We start from the raw sequence: 25,989 nt of genomic DNA, 5'->3' as shown, positions 1-25,989 counted from the left end.
GGGAACTGTATATGAGAGAAATGTATTAAAACAGTTATAAAAGTGAACTTAAATCTAATTCGGAATTGAGGCCGTTTGGATGTAGGGTGTTATAGTGAAATATTAATTCTGCTTCTTTTCTCGTGAGTAGTATGTTCATGTTACCACCTCTTTTATTTGGTATAAGTTTTTTTATTCCCCAGAATTTAAAATGTTTTAGGTTTCCCTGGTGGATTTCTTTGAAGTGAGAGTATAGTTTGGTATCTGAAGCTCCATGTTCTATTTTTAACAGGTGTTCTCGTATTCTGTCTTTGAACATTCTACTGGTTTGTCCAAAGTAGAAAAGTGTGCAGGAGCACTGTATACAGTATATGATATTTCTGTTCGTGCATCTAATAACTTCTTTTATTTTGGTATAGTACTTTGTAGTGGGGGACTTAAGTTCTTTAAGTTTTGTGCTATATTGGCAGGATTTACATGAATTACAGGGGTAATATACACTCAATTCTTTACCTAGAAGGTCTCTAGCATGTGTCTGTTTGCCTCTTTTAAATTCACTTGGTGAAAGTATCATTTTAAGATTCCTTGCCTTTCGGAAAATGATGTCTGGTTGGTTCTTAAGATTATGACCTAGGATTTGATCTTGTTTGAGGAAGTGCCAGTGTTTTTTTAGAATTTTCTTAATCTCTAGATGTTGTGAGTTGAAGTCTGTTATAAAGGGTTTAAAAAGATCATCCGGATTTTTACTCATACTTTTGTTTTTTTTATTATTTTTATTTTTGTTTGTTAATAGGACTTCCCTATCTATCGTGGCTACCTCATTCATTGTTTTGTTAATGGTGAGTGGGTCATAGCCTTTCTCTATAAATCTGGTAGTTAGGGTTTCTGATTGAAGTCTATAGTTATCAGGTGAGGAACAGTTTTTCTTGATCCTCATGAATTGGCTTTTAGGATTATTTGATTTCCATTGTGTTAAATGGCAGCTTTCAAAATGTATATAGTTATTAGCATCTATATCTTTGAAGTACGTCATAGTCTGTATTCGATTATTGATTACTTCGATCTCAATATCTAAAAAGTGGATTTTACTACAACTGTATTCGTGGGTGAAAGAGATGCCCATGTTGTTATCATTCATATCAGTCATGAAAGTGTCTAGTAATTCAATGTCTCCCTTCCATACTATGAAAATATCATTGATATATCTGCAATAGTGCACGAGGTTCGCCCCCCAAGGGCCATCGTGTATGTACGTGTCTTCAAAATGGCCCATGAATAGATTGGCGTAACTAGGGGCGAACCTTGTGCCCATTGCAGTACCCTTTACTTGGAGAAAAATTTCATCATTAAATAAAAAACTATTATTTGAGAGAATGAATTTGATACACTCAATTATGAATTTGCTTTGTGCTGATGGAAGTTTATCATCTTTGTCTAGAAAAGTTTTAACTGCTGTGAGACCCAGTTCGTGTGTGATGTTAGTGTAAAGTGAATTTACGTCACAGGTGACAAAAGTATAGTTGTCTTGCCAGTTTAGATTTTTGATAGAGTTCAGAAAATGTATTGAATCTTTCAAGTAGGATTGCAGATTTATCACATATTGCTGTAAATAAAAATCAATGTATTGTGATAAATTACTAGTTAGTTCCTGGGAGTTACTGTGCTGAAGAAAGTAAAGTGAAAGATTTTATTAAGAGCTTGATCTTGATCAGTTTTATATTATATTCTGTGTTTTAAACTGAAATTGAAACTATTTAGTAATAATAAATTACCTGTTATTTAGCCTCAGTCTGCTGACTATATATTTCTTAAAGGGACAATCATTTAATAAAGATTGCACTAATACTAGAATTACCACTTGAGAAACAAAGTAGTGTACTATGGCAGGTTCTGTTGCACTTAAATAAGTTGTTATATAAAAAAAATATCTATCATTATAAACATTAACTTGATATCTACCCCAGAAGTATATATCTACCACACCATGAGGTTTTATTAAAGTGGGAAATTCACATTTTTTTGCGCCACCTATATCAGTATTAAATCTTATAAAAGTTAAAGGCACAATCACATAATAAATGTGAACTAAGCTATGCATTTCAGATAAATCAACACTAGAATCACCATTTGAGAAATACAGCAAACCTACTATGGTAGGTTCTGTTGCACTTAAATAATTATACATCACAATAAACATCAATTTGATATTTTCCTTAGAAGTATATATCCATCACACCACAAGGTTTTATCGAAGTGGGGAATCAGCATTTTTTTGCGCCACCTTATATCAGTATTGGGTCCCTATTTCACATGTGGCTACCCATGATGACAATTTAGTAAGGTGATCACAGAAACAGCAGTGGTTATTCTCAGTATTATTTACTAAAATCTAAGAAACAATTATACATATATGTTTACAGTTTTTGCCAGAGCTATCTCATATTCAATGAATTATAACTGTAATAATGTTATATTGTGAATCTGCTGAAAAAAACAATATATCATTTGTGTGGGTCATTCACTGAAATTTCATTTACATTAGGGTAGAAAAAAAATCAAAATTGGATTAGCACTTGGGTGATAAAAAAGGTTTAGCAGCGAAAGGGTTAAGTGTTATATGTCAACTAAGTGTTGGCTAATTTCTAACCAAAAGAAAAAATAATTACACAATATAAAACAATGCAAAATGCACGTGGCTCAATCATTTAAACTACTTTTTATTTAAATAGGTAATAGCTATTTTTTAACCCTTAAAAGGGATATAAAATGGTTCTTTCATGATTTAAATAGAAGTTTGAACAACTTTCCAATTGGCTTCTATTATAAAATGAAGACCAGAGGCCATTATCTGAATCATGGAAGTGTTATTTTCACTTTGCTGTCCCTTTAACAATTCAAAATGTTTTGTGTAAGTTGTTTAATTTTAATTTTTCAGAATCTATTGTAAATATAAATGGGGGAGGGAATATTCTAGACAGAGTATGATATTGTGCTAAATGGTCCTAATCATCATAAATAGCTCTACTATTTCCATACTCCTGTTTTTTAGGTTGTCCTCAATGTTGTTGTCCTTTGTCTGAAGCCAGTGATACTCTTGTCTGTGTCTTCTTTGATTGATTGTAATTCCATGTAAGCCGGTAACATTATCTCTTTGGTTATAATGTTTATTTTTGTTTTCTAGGTGGAGCTGGTTGAAGAATCTCGACAGCTGGAGTCAGTGTGTTATCAAAAGCTGCAGGCTCTGTGTCAAGAGAAGGCATCCAAAAGAGACGAAGTAAGATATAACCTTAAAGTGATGGTAAACCTTAATTAATCAAATGACATATATTTAATATTTGCCATTAAAAAAAGTATATGTGCACCTTTTCTGCTTTTAGTAATGTTTCTATTGCATTGTTATGCCGGCCCACTTGGATGAACTCTTTTTTTTTTTTATGACAATTCTAGTGAACATCCAACCAGCGTGTGTGTCATTTGACAATCTTGAAGACCAGCCCCTTTAAAGCCCTTAGAAAGCCTATGTAGAGAGTGGATTTGACTGCTCTATACCACTGGTTTTCAAACCTGTCCTCAGGCCTTCCCAACAGTCCAGGTTTTCTTAATAACCTTGGATGAGAGCAGGTAAAATAACCATGTTTACTAATCAGCTGATTATTTCACCTGTGCTCTAGTTCAGATATTCACAAAATGTGGCCTGTTAGGGAGGCCTGGGGACAGGTTTGAGAACCAGTGCTCTATACATCACAGCCCAGCCAAATGAGGAAATGAAGGGGGGCAGAGGAACAGACAATACCAATTAGGATTATAAATCTTTTATTATAAAATATATATACACTTTTTTTAAAAATAATTATGTGGTTTTGCTTTCAAACTGATATATTTTTCATTGCAACATTCTTATAGTCTGAAATTTACCATCACTTTAACAAGCATGGGTTTTATAAAACTGTAGGAAACGTTTTATTTTTAAAGAGTAGCAAGACATAAAGCACTAAAATGAGCTGTACCATCCCCTGTGCTTGACTAATAGCTAAAGTAAAATAAAGAAGCATTATATCAGATAAGCATTATGGTAGTGGATTTATGCAGTAGAGCTACACATTTGATGTGGGTCCACAAGACTACAAGATCTTTTAATATAAGTAGCACCTAATGTCTACATATAATAGATAATCCCAGACAATGGAGCATTCATCTGCTTGATACAAACCTATTGTAAATACTAATTCTAATACCATTTCCAAAGCATAGAAAAAACATGATATAAGTGCATAGAATATGAATATCCTCACTGTAGTATGTTTATATTCAATGTTTTTTTGTTTTTTTTTAAATTACAGAATATAAGTTCTCAGACTAGTAAAATGTAGGGACATGTTGGAGTGTTTATTTAATAAACTGTTAAAACCTTATATCTTCATCTATTAAACTCTGCATGCACTCCCATTCCTTATCCAATGCCTCTTCATTTAGCAATAAATATAATTCATGGAAAATTTTATATTGAAGGTGAGTCTAAGTTTCAAATTTTCATTGAGGACCTGATGATAAAAGGATTGGCAGACCACAACAAATTGATTTTTTTGTCATGCCAGTCTCTCAATCCGTGGGTCCAGTGATATTTTAGAATAAAAGTCAGCTGACCCTCTCTGTCCTGACAAGTGGGGATGTGCCTTCCGTAGGAAATAATAGGGAGCACTGTTTGAGCAAAAATCTACCCACATCTCCAGTGATCTCAGATCTGGGCAGTGGGGCGTGTGTGTGTTTACAAAACATAGAATGTGCGTTCACTAAATATAAAAATGGTTTCAGTTAAGTTTTATTGGGACACGATTATTTCACAAGATATAGTAACAACTTGATAAGAAGCTAGGCTTTTGTAACATCAGGACACATGTAGACACTTCCACTCCACCCTTCCCTCTCCCCTTGCCCCTGTCCTCCCTCACTGCACTTTCATCTTTTTTATGCTTCCAGCCAGTTACTGTCATTATTTCTTCTTTTCCTTCTATCTTTTATTCCTCTCTCTCCTTCTTCTTTTGCTTTCTTAATTTTCTCATATTCATCAAAACCCTTTATGATGATATACTATTTAAAAGAGAAGACGCTTTATGACCTAATGCTAGGCCCAACGGCATTTCCAAACTGTTTTTATGATCTCTATGATCAGCCATGTGAGTTGGAATGCTTTGAATGTTGGAGACTCTTATCCCAGAAGAGCCAGAGGGATGCAATGATTAATAATTGTATGTTCTTCCTTTGTTTTTTCTGAACAATGTGTTATTAATGTTTTTTCAAAGTTCAATAAAAATCTATAAATATAAAAATGGTTTCAGTGTAGTAACAGTTCAAATAAAACATATTTAGACTGAGTTTCACTGTACATTCAGCAGATTTCTTACAATTTAAAATTTCACCACTGAAAAGCTGGCGAAATATCGGTGAAAAGGTGCATCTAAATAGAGGATAGTCCTTTTAAAATTATAAATGTCTGGTGATGAATACAGATTACTCCCATGGGACACACATGTAACTCCCAAAGAACGCAAGATTGATATCCCTCTGGAAAAACTAGAGGTAGTCCTGGCTACCCATTTACTATTTGCTCCAAATTTGCTAGAAGTGCTTCTCAGTTGTGTGTCATAATCAATAACCCCTGGTTTATACTATATTATATTTTACTCTAAGTGACAAAATATAGAAACAAGACTCAATCTTAATGTTTTCACTGATGTTGACAAAGTATTAATAATTAGCATGAGCAAGGAGAATAGCTCTGAAGTTGCATGTATTCATATTAATCAGAAGCATATTTCTTACTAGATTCCTGTCCGCAAATCTGTCTTTGTACCACCTCCTGATATTGCCAGAGAGCCTAACCTATGGGAGCAGGTACCAGATGAATACAAGAATTTTAACCTTGGTACATTAATTCGACACAGGATGGAACTGGAGCATTTCCGTAAATTCCTCGAAGATAATTTTGCAAGGTATAACATTTTGGCTGTTCATTACATTGGGACCAAACAGAATTCAATTATTGTAAACCTATAGGAACAGCCAATAGCATACGATAAGGAGCTCCACTACGTCTTAAAGTTAAATTTTGCATGACATTTTAGTTTCTTCTAGATTTTATTATGGCTATTGTTTTAGACAAACAGTGGGTCTCACTCTACTGGACAAGGATTGTGAAAAGGATCTAAAAACTATGCAATGTGAAACATTGTCTTGACAATGTAAAGGGGACATTCTTAAAAGGTATTTATTTGTTTTTTTGCCACAGAATAAATATACAAATTCTCATATATATATAAATACATGTAGAAGATGTAGTAGCACTCCAGCTTCAAATAGCTCTGTTGAGCTCTCCTTGCCCCGGGTGCACTTCAAGAGTATAGATAAAGCAGCAAAGAGGAAGTCACTCACAGGGTCTTGCAAAAAGATAAAGTATTTATTTTGACGTTTCGGGTGTTACCCCTTTCTCAAAAAACAGCACAGTGTGAAACAGTATACTCACCCCCCTTAAATACCCCTGCACAGCAAACAATCAGTGTGGTAAGCACCCTGGCACCCGGAAGTAAAACCACGTCACATGACACAAGGTCAAGCCCCATTGGCATAGCAACCAGAAGCTCAGTAGTGTAAACCAAGTCAAAGTTAAAAACATAGTGAAAGTTAAAAACACAAGCAAAACAGATTGTTAGGAGCAATATACAAATACAAACATGGGTTTAAACAAAAAGGTTAACAACCAAACAAGCAGTAGTATATTATCATGCAGATAGCGTTAATCACCATGGTGACCGTAATCCCACAGCATAAATACACGTAACCATATACAGCCTCAACCATATCATATCATAAAGTACAGGTAATGAACTACTGGACAATTTGCGGAGCCCAAGTATAGAACTACCAATTGCGGTCTTCTTAAGTCCCCCCTGTCATTTCATGCAGGTAGAAGTAGCGAGGCATAGAGGCAAAACACACAAGCCTGGTCGAACCTGCAGTGATAGTCGTTATCACACACTCCATGTCACGGCACATAACCAATGCAGATACCCAAGGGAAGGTATCAGACAACTTAGCAAAGCAAATAGGACAACTTAAACAAAGTATACTTCAGCGAACAAAGTACACTTCAAAAAACATAACTTAAGAAAATACTCAAGAGAACGTAAACACATAGTTAGAGGCAGTCCCTTATATGGTGTAACTTACTTGATTAGATAATGTCCGATAGAACCAAAGGCAAGAACAGTCTTGAAAATAGAGAGGTGGTTCATTAGAGAGTCTTGTCCCTATAAACAGCAATGCCAGTCAAGGTGGACATTGAGCCCCCGGGGGGTCATTATCCCAAGATTGAAAATCCATCTTGACTCTCTTTGTAAGAGAATTTTAGCCCTGTCACCCCCCTGCTTAGTGGGAGGATGTGGTCGATAATGATGTATTTAAGGTCGGTTACCTTGTGTCCTGCTTCCACGAAATGCCGTGCCACCGGCTGATCTGATGTGCCTTTATCCAATGCTACACGAATCTCGGACCGGTGGTTGGCCATTCTGGTCCTTAAGTCATCCACAGTTTTTCCTACATAAAACATCCCGCACACACAATGCAGGAGGTATACAATGAGTGTTGTGGTACAGGTTACCCTGTGTCTGATCTTAAACTTTCTGGTGGAATACGGATGGATGAAGAAGCTACCTGTAGAGAGACCTCCACAGGTGGTGCAACCCAGGCACCTAAAACAACCTTTCTTAGTTTTAAGCCAGGTGTCATTACTGTAACAGTTCCTGGGGTCAGTTTTTATTAGCTGATCCCTCAGTGAGGTAGCTCTGCGGTACCCAATTCTGGGTGGGGGCATGCATTTGAAAGGTAAGTCATTATCAGATGATAAGAGTCCCCAGTTTTGCTTAAGGGTATCAGCAATCCCTTTTTTATTCTTTGTATAGGTGGTGGTAAACGTGAGTCTATCCTCAGGTGTGGTAGCATTAGTACCAGTTAACAGATCCTTTTGCGCTGTGTCCGATACTGCCATTATACTGTTTAAGAGATTGTTGTACTTGTATCCCCTCCGTCTGCTGTGGACAGACACAGAGGATCAACTACTAGCCTGGTTCGAGGAACTCAACAAGGTACATCCGACAGTCAAGTTCAAGCTTACATATGACAAACAAGCAATAGACTTCCTTAACATAAGAATTTTCAAGCATGGTGATAAGTTAAACACTACCCTCTTCAGTAAACCAACGGACAAGAATTCCGTCCTTCATGCAACCAGTTGCCATCCACCCAGCCTTAAGATGGCACTCCCACTATCCCAATTCAAGAGGGTAGCTAGGAATAATACCACTGAGGAGCTGAAAGAAGCACAACTGGTTGACATGATGTCTAAATTCAGACGGAGGGGATACAAGTACAACAAAAATGGTGGATGACTTAAGGACCAAAATGGCCAACCACCGGTCCGTGATTCGTGTAGCATTGGATAAAGGCACATCAGATCAGCCGGTGGCACGGCATTTCGTGGAAGCAGGACACAAGGTAACCGACCTTAAATACATCATTATCGACCACATCCCCCCACTAAGCAGGGGGGGTGACAGGGGTAAAATTCTCTTACAAAGAGTGTCAAGATGGATTTTCAATCTTGGGACATGACAAAGCAATGGCATCACTGATCAAAAGTCATATGATATCACTTGACCAAGTTAAAAGAACCTACAAGATGAAAAAACAACAACAACAACAACTATATAATGGTTTTATAAAATGGTTTATTTTATAAAAGGACATGAAATTAAACCATTTATTTGGATTTTTGTGACTCAGACAGAGTATACATTTTTTTCCCAATTTACTTCTATTATCAAATTAGCATTGTTCCCATGGTATTCTTTGTTGAAGAGATGCCTAGGTAGGTAATGCTCATGTCTAGAGCACTACATGACAGGAAACACTACTGCCACCTAGTGTTCTTGTACATGTATAACATTGTTACAGATATTCTTGCAAAACCACTGCCGTATAGTGCTTCAGACATGTGAGACTTCCTGAGTCTAACTATCTCCCTTTCAACAAAGGATACCAAGAGAATTATGTAAGTTTATTAATAGAAGTAAATTGGATTTTTTTTTATGTTTACACTCAATGTGAATCGTGAAAGCAAAGCTTTGAGTTTTATGTCCCTTTAATAATGAGAACATGTCAATTGCATCTACAGGTCAGCTCATTTTTAAATGTAACTACAGTAATTATAACTGGTTCTAACTCATTCTGCAAATACAGCTAATAATTTAGTGACCGTTGCAGCATCCTCTACAACTTAAGAATACAATAACAACATTTAATAACTAAGGCTTAAACATTCACTGGTAAAAAATAATAAATAAACAACAATAACAATAAACTTGACCAACTTGTTTCATTGATTACAAATAGTAATAGTTTTCCTTCCAACAAACTTTATTTCACCAGCAACGAATAAGCATACATTTCAGCGGAAGATTCTGCAAAACAATAAACGTACCAGATTTACATTGTAAACAAATACTGCCTTAAAGACACAGTCTAAACCTTAATCATCTTAAAGTCTTAACTTAGATTAAGCTGCAAATAGCCTCCTGCACCTCTTTCGATATCATGCAGCAGGCAAGGTAAAAAAAATATTTAAAATTGAATATTGTTTCTGGACACTTTGAAATGGCTGACAAGCTCCGCCCACCGATGACATCACGATCTGGACAGAGGCACCTTAAGGGGACCACATGGCCATGGTCTGCCTTATAGGCGTACCAGCCCTGGATTGAAGATATTGGTTTCATACTGTGAGACTTAGGGCTGCATTGATATAACTAGGGCGTCTAAACTAAAGTTACTCAGTTGCATAATGGAATTCCCCAAATGGTGTAGAGTCATACTAGTCCCTGATTGGCTGTGCTGAGTATTCAGGTTGGCACAATAATGAATGTAAGGCAATAGCAAATTTAATGCAGCACCCTTTACTGCATTGTAAATAAGTAATTGGAGGCCAGTTCTCCTGACTTGTTTGGCTTGCTTGTAGTGTACAGTGACCTAGATTTGGAGTTTGGCGTTAGCCGTGAAAACCAGCGTTAGAGGCTCCTAACGCTGGTTTTAGGCTACCGCCGGTATTTGGAGTCACTCAAAATAGGGTCTAACGCTCACTTTTCAGACGCGACTTTTCCATACCGCAGATCCCCTTACGTCAATTGCGTATCCTATCTTTTCAATGGGATTTTTCTAACTCTGGTATTTAGAGTCGTTTCTGAAGTGAGCGTTAGACATCTAACGACAAAACTCCAGCCGCAGGAAAAAAGTCAGTAGTTAAGAGCTTTCTGGGCTAACGCCGGTTTCTAAAGCTCTTAACTACTGTACTCTAAAGTACATAAACACCCATAAACTACCTATGTACCCCTAAACCGAGGTCCCCCCACATCGCCGACACTCGAATAAATTTTTTTAACCCCTAATCTGCCGACCGCCACCTACGTTATCCTTATGTACCCCTAATCTGCTCCCCCTAACACCGCCGACCCCTGTATTATATTTATTAACCCCTAATCTGCCCCCCTCAACGTCGCCTCCATCTGCCTACACTTATTAACCCCTAATCTGCCGACCGCAAAGCGCCGCCACCTACGTTATCCTTATGTACCCCTAATCTGCTGCCCCTAACACCGCCGACCCCTATATTATATTTATTAACCCCTAATCTGCCCCCCTCAACGTCGCCTCCACCTGCCTACACTTATTAACCCCTAATCTGCCGAGCGGACCTGAGCGCTACTATAATAAAGTTATTAACCCCTAATCCGCCTCACTAACCCTATAATAAATAGTATTAACCCCTAATCTGCCCTCCCTAACATCGCCGACACCTAACTTCAATTATTAACCCCTAATCTGCCGACTGGAGCTCACCGCTACTCTAATAAATGTATTAACCCCTAAAGCTAAGTCTAACCCTAACACTAACACCCCCCTAAGTTAAATATAATTTACATCTAACGAAATTAATTATCTCTTATTAAATAAATTATTCCTATTTAAAGCTAAATACTTACCTGTAAAATAAATCCTAATATAGCTACAATATAAATTATAATTATATTATAGCTATTTTAGGATTAATATTTATTTTACAGGTAACTTTGTATTTATTTTAACCAGGTACAATAGCTATTAAATAGTTAAGAACTATTTAATAGCTAAAATAGTTAAAATAATTACAAAATTACCTGTAAAATAAATACTAACCTAAGTTACAATTAAACCTAACACTACACTATCAATAAATTAATTAAATAAACTACCTACAATTACCTACAATTAACCTAACACTACACTATCAATAAATTAATTAAATACAATTCCTACAAATAAATACAATTAAATAAACTAGCTAAAGTACAAAAAATAAAAAAGAAGTAAGTTACAAAAAATAAAAAATATCTACAAACATAAGAAAAATATTACAACAATTTTAAACTAATTACACCTACTCTAAGCCCCCTAATAAAACAACAAAGCCCCCCAAAATAAAAAATGCCCTACCCTATTCTAAATTACTAAAGTATGTGGTATGTGGGTGGTGGGTTGTAATGTTGGGGGGGGGGTATTGTATGTTTGTTTTTACAGGCAAAAGAGCTGAACTTCTTGGGGCATGCCCCGCAAAGGGCCCTGTTCAGGGCTGGTAAGGTAAAAGAGCTTTTAACTTTAGTAATTTAGAATAGGGTAGGGCATTTTTTATTTTGGGGGGCTTTGTTGTTTTATTAGGGGGCTTAGAGTAGGTGTAATTAGTTTAAAATTGTTGTAATATTTTTCTTATGTTTGTAGATATTTTTTTATTTTTTGTAACTTAGTTCTTTTTTATTTTTTGTACTTTAGTTAGTTTATTTCATTGTAGTTATTTGTAGATATTGTATTTAATTAATGTATTGATAGTGTAGTGTTAGGTTTAATTGTAGGTAATTGTAGGTATTTTATTTAATTAATTTAATGATAGTATAGTGTTAGGTTTAATTTTAACTTAGGTTAGGATTTATTTTACAGGTAATTTTGTAATTATTTTAACTAGGTAACTATTAAATAGTTCTTAACTATTTAATAGCTATTGTACCTGGTTAAAATAATTACAAAGTTGCCTGTAAAATAAATATTAATCCTGAAATAGCTACAATGTAATTATAATTTATATTGTAGCTATATTAGGGTTTATTTTACAGGTAAGTATTTAGCTTTAAATAGGAATAATTTATTTAATAAGAGTTAATTAATTTCATTAGATTAAAATTATATTTAATTTAGGGGGGTGTTAGTGTTAGGGTTAGACTTAGCTTTAGGGGTTAATCCATTTATTAGAATAGCGGTGAGCTCCGGTCGGCAGATTAGGGGTTAATAATTGAAGTTAGGTGTCGGCGATGTTAGGGAGGGCAGATTAGGGGTTAATACTATTTATTATAGGGTTAGTGAGGCGGATTAGGGGTTAATAACTTTATTATAATAGCGGTGCGGTCCGCTCGGCAGATTAGGGGTTAATAAGTGTAGGCAGGTGGAGGCGACGTTGAGGGGGGCAGATTAGGGGTTAATAAATATAATATAGGGGTCGGCGGTGTTAGGGGCAGCAGATTAGGGGTACATAGGGATAATGTAAGTAGCGGCGGTTTACGGAGCGGCAGATTAGGGGTTAAAAATAAAATGCAGGGGTCATTGATAGCGGGGGCGGCAGATTAGGGGTTAATAAGTGTAAGGTTAGGGGTGTTTAGACTCGGGGTACATGTTAGAGTGTTAGGTGCAGACGTAGGAAGTGTTTCCCCATAGCAAACAATGGGGCTGCGTTAAGAGCTGAACGCGGCTTTTTTGCAGGTGTTAGGTTTTTTTTTCAGCTCAAACAGCCCCATTGTTTCCTATGGGGGAATCGTGCACGAGCACGTTTTTGAGGCTGGCCGCGTCCGTAAGCAACTCTGGTATTGAGAGTTGAAGCTGCGTTAAAAATGCTCTACGCTCCTTTTTTGGAGCCTAACGCAGCCTTTATGTGGACTCTCAATACCAGAGTTATTTTTATGGTGCGGCCAGAAAAAAGCCGGCGTTAGTTTTTCGGGTCGTTACCGACAAAACTCCAAATCTAGCCGTTAGTGCGTTAAATTATTTTTTGTTTGCATTTTACATTGTCAAATTGAAATGTAGAATAGCAATAATAAAAGGCTCTATTTGCTGTTTTGCTGGAGATTTCAGGTCTGAAATAATTGTTCACGGACCAGTTACTGGTAACTAGGATCTAAATTATTTTTTGAGAATTTGCAGTGTGTGTGTACAATTCATAATGAATAACAACATTCATAGATTCTTGTTATACTTGCCGCTTTGCCAGCATGTTTGTATTTTCACAAAATCATTCAGTGTATTATGACATACAGTCTTCTGTTTTAAAAAATACTCAATAAATTAAACTTACTAGACAAGTCAGTTGCTTTTTAGATAAGAATACAGTCATGATATTTAAGAAGAAGCGCATTGACTGCCAATTCTCCAATATTCATTTTATCAGTGTTGTACTGAATGAAAACATCTGCCTGTTATCTGCACTCCATTTTGTAATAAAAGCTAGGCCAACATTTTTTGCATTATTCTTGAATGACTGTCCTGACTATTGAAGAAACAAAAAAGATTAGCTATGTTTTCCAGTATATTGGTTATTTTGAAATTGTATGGCATTTTATAACGTTAGAATATGGCAGGCACAGTATCAACGACAACAGTTGTTTTTCAAAAATCTTTATTAGCCTATCATATCATTAGAAATATGTGATGTCCTAATCTAGATCTATTGATATATATGCTTTTGTAGCCTCTATTTCACAACGGTCTCTCAGAAATGTACAACTTCTTTTTCATTCTTTTGCATGTTGGTATGTAGTGAATACTCTTCTAATAATAGTGATAATTATATCTGTTTTGCTCCCTCGCAGCATGGATCTCATGTGCTGGATAGACCTTGAGCAATTCAGACGAATGCCACACAAGGAAAAGGAGAAGCGACAAGAAAAAGCCAAGGATATTAAGAATAAATACTTAAATAAAAAGTATTTCTTTGGGCCAAACAGTCCTGCCACAAGAGATCAACAGGAGCAGGTATAAATAATAAAACATGGCTTTTTATAATTCGATTTGTATTAACCAACAGGAATCATATTAATACTGCAAAATAATTTAGTTTGATTTATTTGGTTTAAAGTTTATATATAGGACCTTGTGCATCATCCCTCTTAGTACAGGAAGATATTTGACTTTATAAAAAATAAAGTAACATATAATTAAAATTTCATGTTAAACTTTTATATGTTTCATTTTTACTATGATTAATATAAAAACAAATGTAACACACAGTGCCTCCATGATTTTGAATGTAAGATTGCAGTATTCAATTTTATGAATTTGAAGATATTATAGTTGTATATGTTACTAATATACCACATATTACACACTGCTATTTTCATAAGGACAAGTTAAAGTGATTGCAAAGTTTAATGAATAAGTGCCCGGTAACTAAAAGTAATCTTAAAAACAGGGGCACTTTCATTCATTAAACTTTACAATGACGCTTATTTTTTAAAATACCTTTGCTTTATGGTAAACATAATGCCGACCCTCCACCCGCAGCTCCTGCTTTCATTAGCATATTGATGATGATCTGGCTTCCTCCAATCGTTGCGTGCTTCACGAGCTAGACACCAAAGGGGGCACACAATGAATGGAGGAAGCCGGATTCGTCATCGATCTGCTAAAGAACGCAGGAGCTGCGGGCGGAGGATCGGTGTTATGTTTACCATAAAGCAAAGGTAAGTTTTGTTTTTTTTGTTTTTTTTTATGATTTTTTTTTATTGATGTTTCAACAATAAAACAGCAAACAAGTAAACAATAAACAGTGCATTGGTACATAAAAACTCTGTCATTGCTTCTTAAGTTCCTTGAGATGGTGGTGTCAAGGGGTCTTCATCTGTTATTCTCAAACTTTGAAAGTGTCGTTTGGGGCAGTCTCTAGAGTCCCTGTTCCTTTGTCTCCTGTTGACTTCATGGTGGAGGGGTGACAAGGCCACAAAGATTAATGTCTACTTCCAACCGAAAGAAACAGGCCTTTGATTCTAAACTGTCACAGGTTACCCAAAGGGCTATACATAGGGCTGGCGGGTGTACCCTCGGGGGTTAAGTACTCGTATAGAGCAGTTTCCCAGCAGAACTTAATGTCTGCGAAAGTATCTAATCTTTGGGTTCTAAAATACCCATATTCTTCAAGTGTTAAGGAATTTTCTACATGAAAGATCCATTCTTGTGTTGTGGGGGCAAGGGGCTTTTTCCAATTTCTAGCTATAAGGATCTTAGCTGAGTTCAGTGAGAACTGTAGTACGCGGGTACGTAGCTTACAGATTTTATGGAGGAAAGATTTAAGTAATGCTATAATGGGGGTTAGTGTGAATTGGGGGTATATCAATAATTGAAAGTACTTTTCCAAAGCCTCTCAAAAGGGGGTTAGTTTGGGGCATGACCACCACATATGGACCATGGTTCCTTTCGAGCCACATCCTCTACATCATTTGTCTGAGGTGATCGGGTATATACTTTTTAAGGCGGGATGGCGTCAAATACCATCTCGATAGGACTTTGTAGTTTAACTCTTGTAATTTTGTGGATGTAGAAGCTTTCTTAGTGAGTTGGAAGATTCGTTTCCACGTCTGGTGGTCTAAGACTGTGTCTAGTTCAAGGTGTCATTTGTGTGAGAAGGATGGGAGTAATGATTTTCTGTCCGTCATTAGAAAAGTCTTAGCATGTAGTTTCAAAAGGTGTTAATTGTCTGTTCCAATCTTGTTTATGTACAGAGGTGCCAAGTAGGTGTAGCATTAAGAATACCTGTTAACACACACCTAAAACCATTCATGGTTTTAGGTGTGTGTCTTTTAACAATTTGCATATAGGAGTAGTGAGGCCTATCTCTTTGTGTGTATGTGTCTGGCTTTCATAGTCTAGGCCTCCTAGGAATTCAGCATTGGGAGATATTGGGGAAAAAGGTGATCTAGGTGTGGATATGTGAGGTAGAGATTTCTGAATTTTGTCCCAGTTCGAGAAGACACTGAGATATAGAGGGTAGTGTTTTGTTGCTTCAGGTCTGTCCGCTCTGGGAGTCCAACATAGAGCTCCTAAGTCAGGTGTTCGAAGGATATGAGAGTCCATGACCACCCAGGCTTTTGTTTGAGCGTTTCTGTGCCAATCTAGTATTCTTTGGATTGATCTCGCCTTATAGTAGACATCCAGATTTGGTAGTCCCAGTCCACCTTCTGCTTGATGTCTGTATAGTGTATTCATGTTTACTATAGGATCCCCAAACATATAAGTTTAACATTTTTTGTCATTTCCTCAGGTTGGAAGGCGGTATTGGTAATGGTAATGCTTGGAGAAGGTTCAGTATTCTCTATAATGTGGTCTTTTTTAGAGTTTGAATCCTCCCCCACCAGGAGAATGGGTGGCTTGACCATCAAGCCAGGTTCAATCGGATGGTGGAAAAAAGGGAGTTATAATTTAGTGCAAACAATAGTTTGTGGTTCGGAGTGAGGTTGATCCCTAAGTACTTTAGAGCTTTGGGTTGCAGTTTGTAAGGGCTTGTTGCCATTAAGTCAGCTAGTTGTTACTTGGGCAGATTAATAGTCAATATTTCTGATTTGGAATAGTTAATCACGAAATAGGAGAGGTTACCAAAGAGGCCAAATTCCTTTGTTACTGCTGGAAGTGAGGTATTAAGAGAGGCAAGGGATAGCAGGATGTCATCTGCGTAGAGTGAGAATTTTAGATTATTGATTCCATCGGGGATTCCTTTGATTTCAGAGGTTTGTCTTATTCGGGCTGCAAGAGCTTCTACACTAAGCACAAATAAAAGAGGTGATAGGGGGCAACCCTGACGTGTACCGTTTCCGATCTGGAATAGATAGGACTCCATTTAATCTAACTTTAGTAGTGGGGATATTTTATAGAGCTTTAATTCTGTTTAAGGTTTTGTCTCCAAAGACACATTTTTGAAGGGTTAGGAACAGGAAGGACCAGTTGAGACGGTCAAAGGCCTTCTCTGTGTCTGTGGATAAGAAGACAGTTTTGATTTTGTTTGTTTTGACATATTCCATCAATTGGAGGGCCCTGATCGTGTTATCCCTTGCCTCTCTACCTGGTACAAATCCAACCTGATCCAAATGTATTAGAGATGGGAGTATTTGGTTTATGCGGTTGGAAATAATTTTTGCAAGGATTTTAAGGTCCGTATTAAAGGGGGGAAATGGGCCTATAACTTCTCTGAGAGTTCAATGGTTTGCCGGCTTTAGGAATGACTGATATGTGGGCTTCCTTGGTTGTTAATGAGAGTTGTTCAAATTTATCTAGTGACTGGAACAAGGAGAGCAATTGTGAGGCTAAGAGGTCACTGAAAGTATTATAGTATTTATTACTGAGACCGTCGGGTCCGGGGGTTTTACCAGATGGCAAATCCTTGATGGCCAAGGGTCATCTAATGCGTTTTAAGCCTGGGTAGGTCTATGGACTTTAAATAAGTATTGATTTCTGTTGTGTTAGGGGTTGGCCTTGATTTGGATAGATTGTACATGTGCTCGTAGTAGTCTCTGAAGACTTTCGCTATTTTAGGTGATTCATGTACCTGTTTCTCCTGTGCATCATCTATGTTATTTATTTGATGTTTAGAAGTCTTTTTGTTCAAGGCTTCTGCCAAAAGTGCTCCTGCTTTGTTTCCTCCATGAAAATACATTTTCTTGAGGAAGAGGGCTTTTTTGTGGGCTTCTCTCTGAAGGTGGGTATTTAGAGCCGACCTAGCTGAGGTAAGCCTAGTTAAGGTTGCTGTGCTTTGTGGGTGTAGTTTATGGAGGTCGTCCGCTAGTTTGAGGGCTTGGTGGAGGGTATTGTATTCTTGAATACGAGCTCTGTTGGATTTCGCCTTATTTTGAATAAAGCTTCCTCGAATTACAGCTTTGTGCACTTCCCAAAGGGTGCTCACTTTATCTACAGTGTTAGTGTTGTGACGGAAGTACTCAACCAAGGCCTTTCTGATTTCTGTTGTGAGTTGGTTATGTAGAAGCGATTTGTGGTTGGGGTAACTCTGGGATCTTCTAGTAGAAGAACTGTCTATCTGGGGGTTGAGAGTGACATTAAGGTCTCCTCCCATGATAAGTGTACCTTTTTGGAACTCAAGCAGCTTATCACTAGTTTTCTTGAGGAATCGGCTTTGATTTAAATTAGGAGCATAGGCACATGCTAACGTTACTTTTATGTTAAAGAGGAGGCCAGTAAAAATGAAAAGTCATCCATTGGGGTCGTCATATCTGTTAAGTTGAATTGTATTTGTTTGTGGAAGAGTATTCCTACTCCAAGGGTTTTCTTTGTGGGGTGTGTGTGGAAATATCCCATGGGATAGTCAGAAGAGGAGAATCTAGGTGTTTTTTCTCTGGGAAAGTGGGTCTCTTGCACAAAAATTATGTCTCCTTTGAGTTTTTTGAAGTGATTTAGTGTGATAGAACGTGTAGTCGGTGAGTTGAGACCTTTACAATTTACAAATAGGGCCATGTTAAATAAGTATTAATAGGTATTGTAGTTGGGGTAGGTGGAGGTTCCTCACCAGCTCCATAGTGCAGGAAGTACATAATCAAAGTAGGTGATGTAACGTACCTAGGAGCGACTATACATGAAATACAGACTTCTGTATTAGTGGCTGTCCCATTATTAAGGATTTCAAAGTACCAATACAACAGATTAATTATAAACAAGAACAAAACAACATTAGAACATATAAATAACAACATCTGCACCATCCAACCAATGTTGGTGGTGCAACCAGTGGAGGTAACTAAAGAGTAGGTACATTTTCTCAGCTATGCTAAGGGTCATGAGGAGAGAGTAATATGTGTGGTCAGCATGTGCATAGTTGAACTAGTTTGTTGTTTAGCATGTGTGGAGGAGGGGTGAGGGGAGTGATTGGTGGATGGAGCGTTGGGGGTATGTAATGTGGAGAAATGCATGTAAGGGTATGAAATGTGTGGTATGTTTCGTTAAGGTTGACTTAACTTATCTATGGTATTTATTAGAAAAGAAGATAAGGTTAAACATTACAATTGGTTTTATTCAAAAGTTTATGAGTATTTAGAAAATACTCAATGAATCATGTTTCAAAAGGATACTGCCTGTCCTTAGGCATAAGGTTAATTTAGCTTCTATTGGATTATTTGGAGACATTTGAGTCTGGAAGTGTTCAGGTTGCGTCGTAGGGTTCCAGAGTTCCTGATGTTGGGGCCAGTGGATTCCTGTGGCATTTTCTATTGATTTTATTCCACAATGCTCTTTGTGGTTGTGGTGGAAATTCAGGTTGCTCTTTCTGGGATGCGATTTGTCCCTGAGGTTTCGGCAGAGATGGTAGGGGAATATCTAGAAGCTTGCAGAATTCCTTGAGATCTTCACTGGTCTTATATATGGCAGTTTTGTTGTCTTTGATCGTTCTGATGCAAAATGGGAATCCCCACCTATATGGGATCTTGAGATCTCTGAGATGCTCAGCAAGGAACTTAGCTTATTTTCTGTTACTGAGAGTCATAGGACTTAGGTCAGTGTAGATCTGTATAGAGTGTCCTTCAAAATGAAGAGGTGAACATTTCCTCGCAGCTTGGGAGATTTGCTCTTTTTCTTGATATTTATGAAATTTGAGAATTACATCTCTTGGTGGTTCTGTTTCCCTTGGTTTCGGTCAAAATGCCTGATGGGTTCTGTCTATTTGTACTGAAGGAAGTGAGTCATCTTTTGTTAGGAATTGGAAGAGCCTCTGCAAGTATTGTGGTAATAGTTCAGCAGTATCTGTCTCAGGGATCATTCTGATACGGAGGCTTTGGTGCCTCCCTCTATTATCGAGGTCCAATTGATATTTGAGCTGTTGGATTTGAGAGTCTTGTGTCGATAGACATTTAGCATGGTTGTCCATTGTGTTTATGAGTTCATTAGTCTGTTCTTCTTTGTATTCAATACGCTCCCCCAGGTCTGTTATGTCCTTCTTGACTTCGGCTAGGCCTTCTTTAAACATTTTACCCACTTGCTGTAAGAAGGTGTTAAAATCGTCCTTAGTAGGTAACAAGCTAATGTTTGCTTTGGTTAAGGGAGTCTTATCGGTTGATGTAGAGGCGTTTTCTGTGAATATTTGTGCGCTGGTTATTTCGTCAGTTTCTTGGTCCGCGTCTGTTTCTTGCAAGGAGCTTATTGCTCTAAAGTAGGAATTTAATTTAGTTGCTGCATTTGTAGCAGGTTTGGGTCCCTTATCCTCTTTAGTGGCCTTTCTCGCCGCCATTATGGTCGTGAGGATTTATGGGTATGCCTTCTTTTGTGTAAGGAAAGTTATATGTAAGGCCTTGGTAGTTTGTGCTGTTTATAATTAAGCTTCAGGGGCAGCTCTTCAATTAAAGCTTAGATTGCAGTAAAGTATGGGTATCACTAGCTTAGTGAGAGTGATGCAGCCGAAATATGATAGATGTATTGTTTGCCAATATGAGCAACTACTACCTGTTTTGGCAGTGATTCACGGTAGATAATGTCCTTTAACTAGAGCAGTGGATTATGATCCCCTTTTTGTGCTACTTATTGGTATCTTAATGGCTTGCAGCTTGTCCCCTCCGAGATCTATATAGGTCACAGGAGCCTTCGTTATGTGCACAGTTTTGCGTCGTCTTGCTAGGGCCTATACCCCTGTCTCCTCCCGCACCTCTATAGCCGGGTTTCTGAAGCGGGTCTTATTAGTTGCAGCCAAAGCGAGGTGTTGGCTGGCTGCTCACCTGATCTTTGATGTTCAGACTCGCAAATGTAGCTTGCGGTGAGGGCCAGTGGGTCCGGTGACTTTCGTAGGCGTTTGGCTATATCACCAATCTCGCGACGGATCTGTGTAGTTAGTGAGGCATCATTGGTCCAGAGTAGGCAGGTGTTAGTTTAAGGCTGCTGAGCTCTATGTTAGATTGGCTCTACATGCAGGAAAGTGCTAGTGTAGCATGCTGTTCGACGGAGCTCTCAGTTTTTTCAACCGTTTATGTTGGCAGTGAGCTCTGCCCCCCTTCCCCCCCCTTCCCCCAAAGGTATGTATTTAAAAAAATAAGCGTCATTGTAAAGTTTAATGAATGAAAGTGCCCCTGTTTTTAAGATCACTTTTAGTTAAGGGGCACTTATTCATTAAACTTTACAATCACTTTAAGTAATAATTGAATTGGTAAATTTACTAGAGACATGCTGTCATGGTCTCATGTTTTTCAGGAGTGTTAGGAATTAATTTTTCTAAATATATATATTTATTGACAGCAGATAAGAGCCATAGGCCCAGTAAGTCTGCCTGATATTTCCTAAAAGTACATTATTGACATTACTACCTCTTGTGGAAGTTTATTCCATTAATCAGTCACCCTTTCTGTAAAGAAACGCTTCCTCAAATTACAAGAAAAAAGATTGACAGTAACTCAGCACTCAAAGGTAGTTTATATTAAGAAACAATTCCTAGATGCGGACAGAGGAGAACAACAGAGTCAGGGATATAATAAAACTTAACTTTAACTATATAAACTATTAAAAAGTGTATGACACTGTGTGTAAATAAAGAAAAAAGGTGTGCTTAAAACTTGGATTAAAAATATGTACAAGTGTGTTAGTTGCCACAAATATACTATAAGCTCAAGGAATCAATCGATATAAGCAGCCACACAGCCCAGCTCAAACCATTACAAGATTGCATCTCTAGGGCAAGTGGCTGGTTACTGCTATCACAAGCTCACGGTAGCAATTAGCGCTCAGAAAATTAACCATAGATGAGATCTCTGGTTAATTTTCTAAAAGTTCCCCAATTGGGCCAAATTTCAATATAGTTATATTTATTAAAAAATAAAAATGGTAGCATCTTTATTTTTTAATAAAGTAACTGTAAAAAGCAGTTATAAGGGGCTAAAAGTGGCGGCTGAGACGTGTTAGAAAAAAAAATGGCACTGAAAAGTGCCTTTACATTGCGTTCTATGGGAACTATGTGTTTCCTGTAAGTATATATGTATAAACTTTTATATATATATATATATATATATATATATATATATATATATATATATATATATATATATATATATATTTATGTGTTAATATGTGTATATACACATATTAACACTTACATATATATGTATATATTCATATACATATATATTTAAAATTTCTGCCCATCGCTGCACGACTTTCCCCCTTCGCTGCGCTAGTTCTCATGCCGTGTCTGGCGGCATGAGAACAAGGCTCCCATTGGAGCCTAGGGAAGCGCTCTAGCGCGAGGTCACGTTCGCATTGCACCTCACTTGTAATACCAGCGCACATTTGCGTGCACTGGTATTACTCAGTTGAGAGCAAATATCGCTTTCGCGTAAGCGATATTTTGCGCTCAACTCGTAATCTGGCCCTAAATTGGACTATCTTGCAGGTAAATTAAGTGTGACTGGGAAAATGTTATGCAAATAGAATAAATTCAGGATTGTCTCTACCTTAGAATGTCAGGTCATAAAATATGGGGTAGACTAACCCAGAGAGGCTGTCTTAGGAACCAATATAATGGGGAAAATGTACACAAAAAATTTCATTCTACATGGAAAGCTGTTACTAATCATAGATGTTTTGTTCAACATAGACAATTTTGTGTATCTACTGCAATAAAGTGACTTACTAACAAGTTCAGCTAGAACCACTTTACTCTAAGAGCTTCTTATGCCTAAGGAAGATCTTCAGTGTAATAGTTTGTTTTTTATCACTGAATGGTACACTTTTTTCACATTAATCTGATAATCATGATGAAGTGCCTGAACAGAAGAGCCACTAGCAGATTTTCACAACAAAATATATGTCTTGGCAGAAGCAGAATAAGTTATTGGGATGTCTATAAGTGGCTTCTCATTTGACTGCATCTATATCTGCCCCAGACTTAACTACTGGCTAGATGGTGGTTTTACCAAGCCTGCAAGCTAATTAGATAGGCTTCAAAATGTAATAGATATTGTTAAAAAAAAAAATACTTTGAAGAAAGATGTGCTTTCCATAAGTGACTGAAATGTCCTTTTAAAATTTATGTCAAGGTGGTTGTCTGAGCTAACCTTGAAGCATGATAATAATATACAAAATTAGGTACATCCACTCTGCTTTTTGTGTTTCCAAGACTGCATTGTAGTTTTTGAATTCTCAATAAGGAAAAAGTATAAAATAATATTTAAATATTTTAAAATTAACTCTTGGGGGCCGATTTATCAAGCTCCGTATGGAAACGCTGCTTCATAACTGGTCGGCCTGCTCTGAGGCCGCGGACAGAAATCAACCCGATGGAATACGATTGGGTTGATTGACACCCCCTGCTAGCGGCTGATTGGCAGTGAATCTGCAGGGGGCAGCATTGCACCAGTAGTTCACAAGAACTGCTGGTGCAATGATAAATGCAGACAGCGTATGCTGTCGGCTTTTATCGATGTGCAGCGGACATGATACGCTTCATCGTATCATGTCCGCTCGCACTATGATAAATATACCCCATACTCTATAACATGGTCGAGTTCTCTAGCTTTGATTGGTCATGTTTTTCTTTTTTGTTTGTTTTCAAAATCTTGATAATTCATTACAAATGTCTGCCAATTGAATTAAAAAAACAATAATGATTTATAACTGTTCATATGTTCATTTTCTTTTCATAGGACCTACCTCTATTTAGGAACTATTGGAAATTGGTATATTTGTATAACATAGTCTGTTATTTTTGTGTGCATATGTGGATTATTTTTCTGTGAGTATGTGGATTATTTTAACCTGTAAATAACCTACATTTATAGGTCATGCAATTGGCTGGTGGCTGGGGGAGAATACTACATGATCGTCTTTCCTCCAACGTTCTCATAGAAATTCAGAAATATGTCCGAATGAGGATAGAGAAGAAGTGGCTTCCATTGTTCCTAGCAACTGAAGAATTTAGAGAACGTTGGAAAGCTCAGGTAAGATGATCATCTTGTAAAGTAATGGACTTCCTGTTAGTACTCTAAAAGGAATGCCCATTTTACAAAATTTAATAAATGTAAACATTAGCTAATATATAAGAATAGCAATACAAATATTAATAATATTAGCTGAGAGCATAAAAATAGCAGTTCATTTAAAACTACATACATTTTAAATCTACAATCTCAGTCTTTTATTTTTACAGTAAAATACAATGGTATTGGTCGGTAATTCTATTAAAATGTGACTCCATTTTCATAATTAATGAGACCATTTATTTATTTATTTGTACAATATACTTTCTGTAACTTTTTGCTTTTTTTAATGCTTTGTGATTAAAATTGAATGGAAGAAAAGTGTTAATTAATACAACTATTTAACGTGATCAATAAATATGTAATATGTAATTGTTATTGGTTTCTAACGATCGCTTAACATTATGTAGCTCTCAATAATAGTTTATTGCAGTAGTCGGCTGATGCCGTAAACGGTAGATTGATTCTAAATCACTGGACATGAAAAAGCATATCCCCAAGAACACCTGATGCATTTTGTATGTGCATAGCCCATTATTTCTCAGAGGGGTGAAGTAGAGCTGACATAAGTAGGATGTCATAATCATGTGTCTAAAAATTATTTAAAGGGACATGAAACCCAAAATTTAGCTTGTTATTCAGAAAGTGCATACAATTTAAACAACTCTCCAATTTACTTCTATCATCACATTTGCTTCTTTCTCTTGTAATCCTTTGTTGAAAGAGCACCAATGCACAACTAGGAGCTAGCTGACCACATAGGGATTGATTTATCATTTTTCGAGTGGACTGTCCACTCACCATCGCTAAATGCAGGCAGCACATGCTGTCCACAATTTATCATTGCACAAACATTGCTGGTGAAATGCTTGTGCAATGCCGCACCCTGCTCACTGGCGGCCAATCATCTGCTAGCAGAGGCTGTCAATCATCCTGATCGGTAGGATTTCAATTCGCCACCTAAAAAGGTGGTGGACAGGTTAACTTTCGTCTCAGGCAAGCCTTAAACAATGGGCCTCTGAAGCAACATCCACTGCTTGATAAATGGAGCCCATTGGGTGAACCAATGACAAGGATCATATATGTGCAGCCAGTAATCAGCAGCTAGCTCCCAGTAATCCATTACTACTCCTAAACCTAATAGAAGTAAATTAAAAAGTTGTTCAAAGTGCATGGATCTATCTGAATCCCGAAAGTTTTATTTTGACTTTACTGCTTCAATCATCTCCAAATATATTTATGTATTGAATAAATAATATACACCATTAGTTAATAACAATAAACATACAAAATATATCAAATCAAACTATCACATGATGAGCACAAAAACAAACATCACTAAAACATAATGTAAAATAATACAAAGACAAAAATGCTAATATTAGATTTTACGCATAGGGGCCGAATTATAATGCTGTGAATGCAGAGGTTTCCACACGAGCCTTCAGGCTTGCCAGAAACAAACACGTTAAGGAAAGTTAAAGTTAAGTTAAGGCTTAAGACGGCTGCTCCTTAACTCATCTGCCACCTCTGAGGTGGCGGATAGCAATTATCCTGATCGGATACGATCAGAATGATTGACACCCCCTGCTAGCGGCCAGTTGGCTGCGAATGTGCAGGGGGCGGCATTGCACAAGCATTTCACACGAAATTCTTGTGCAATGATACATGCCGACGCATGCTGTCGAGCCCCATAGTCTCACTCACTTTTCTGTTCTATACATAGTAAAAGGTTCTACTCATTTTGTGGAATCATAAACATTATTTATATTAATAAATGGATCTGGCATCTAATGGATTAAACTGTAAAATTAATGTTTTTAGTTCTGTGTTTTAGGTTATTAACCCCCAGTCAACTACACCTGTTTAAAGGGACAGTAAAGACAAA

At 37.1% G+C, this 25,989-nt stretch overlaps 1 protein-coding gene across 1 annotated transcript in view; it reads left to right on the top strand.

Annotated features, from left to right (window-relative positions):
• Positions 1 to 25,989, top strand: part of RGS22 (regulator of G protein signaling 22) — a 354,545-nt gene that overhangs the window by 155,708 nt on the left and 172,848 nt on the right. The window contains exons 15-18 of the mRNA XM_053715916.1: positions 3,161 to 3,253; positions 5,803 to 5,969; positions 13,971 to 14,133; positions 23,904 to 24,062. Coding sequence (XP_053571891.1) covers positions 3,161 to 3,253; positions 5,803 to 5,969; positions 13,971 to 14,133; positions 23,904 to 24,062 — 582 coding nt within the window. The remainder of the gene's footprint in view (positions 1 to 3,160; positions 3,254 to 5,802; positions 5,970 to 13,970; positions 14,134 to 23,903; positions 24,063 to 25,989) is intronic.

Source organism: Bombina bombina, chromosome 5, assembly GCF_027579735.1.
Source record: "Bombina bombina isolate aBomBom1 chromosome 5, aBomBom1.pri, whole genome shotgun sequence".
Taxonomy (NCBI): Eukaryota; Metazoa; Chordata; class Amphibia; order Anura; family Bombinatoridae; genus Bombina; species Bombina bombina.
This window is presented reverse-complemented; position numbering and strand designations above follow the sequence as displayed.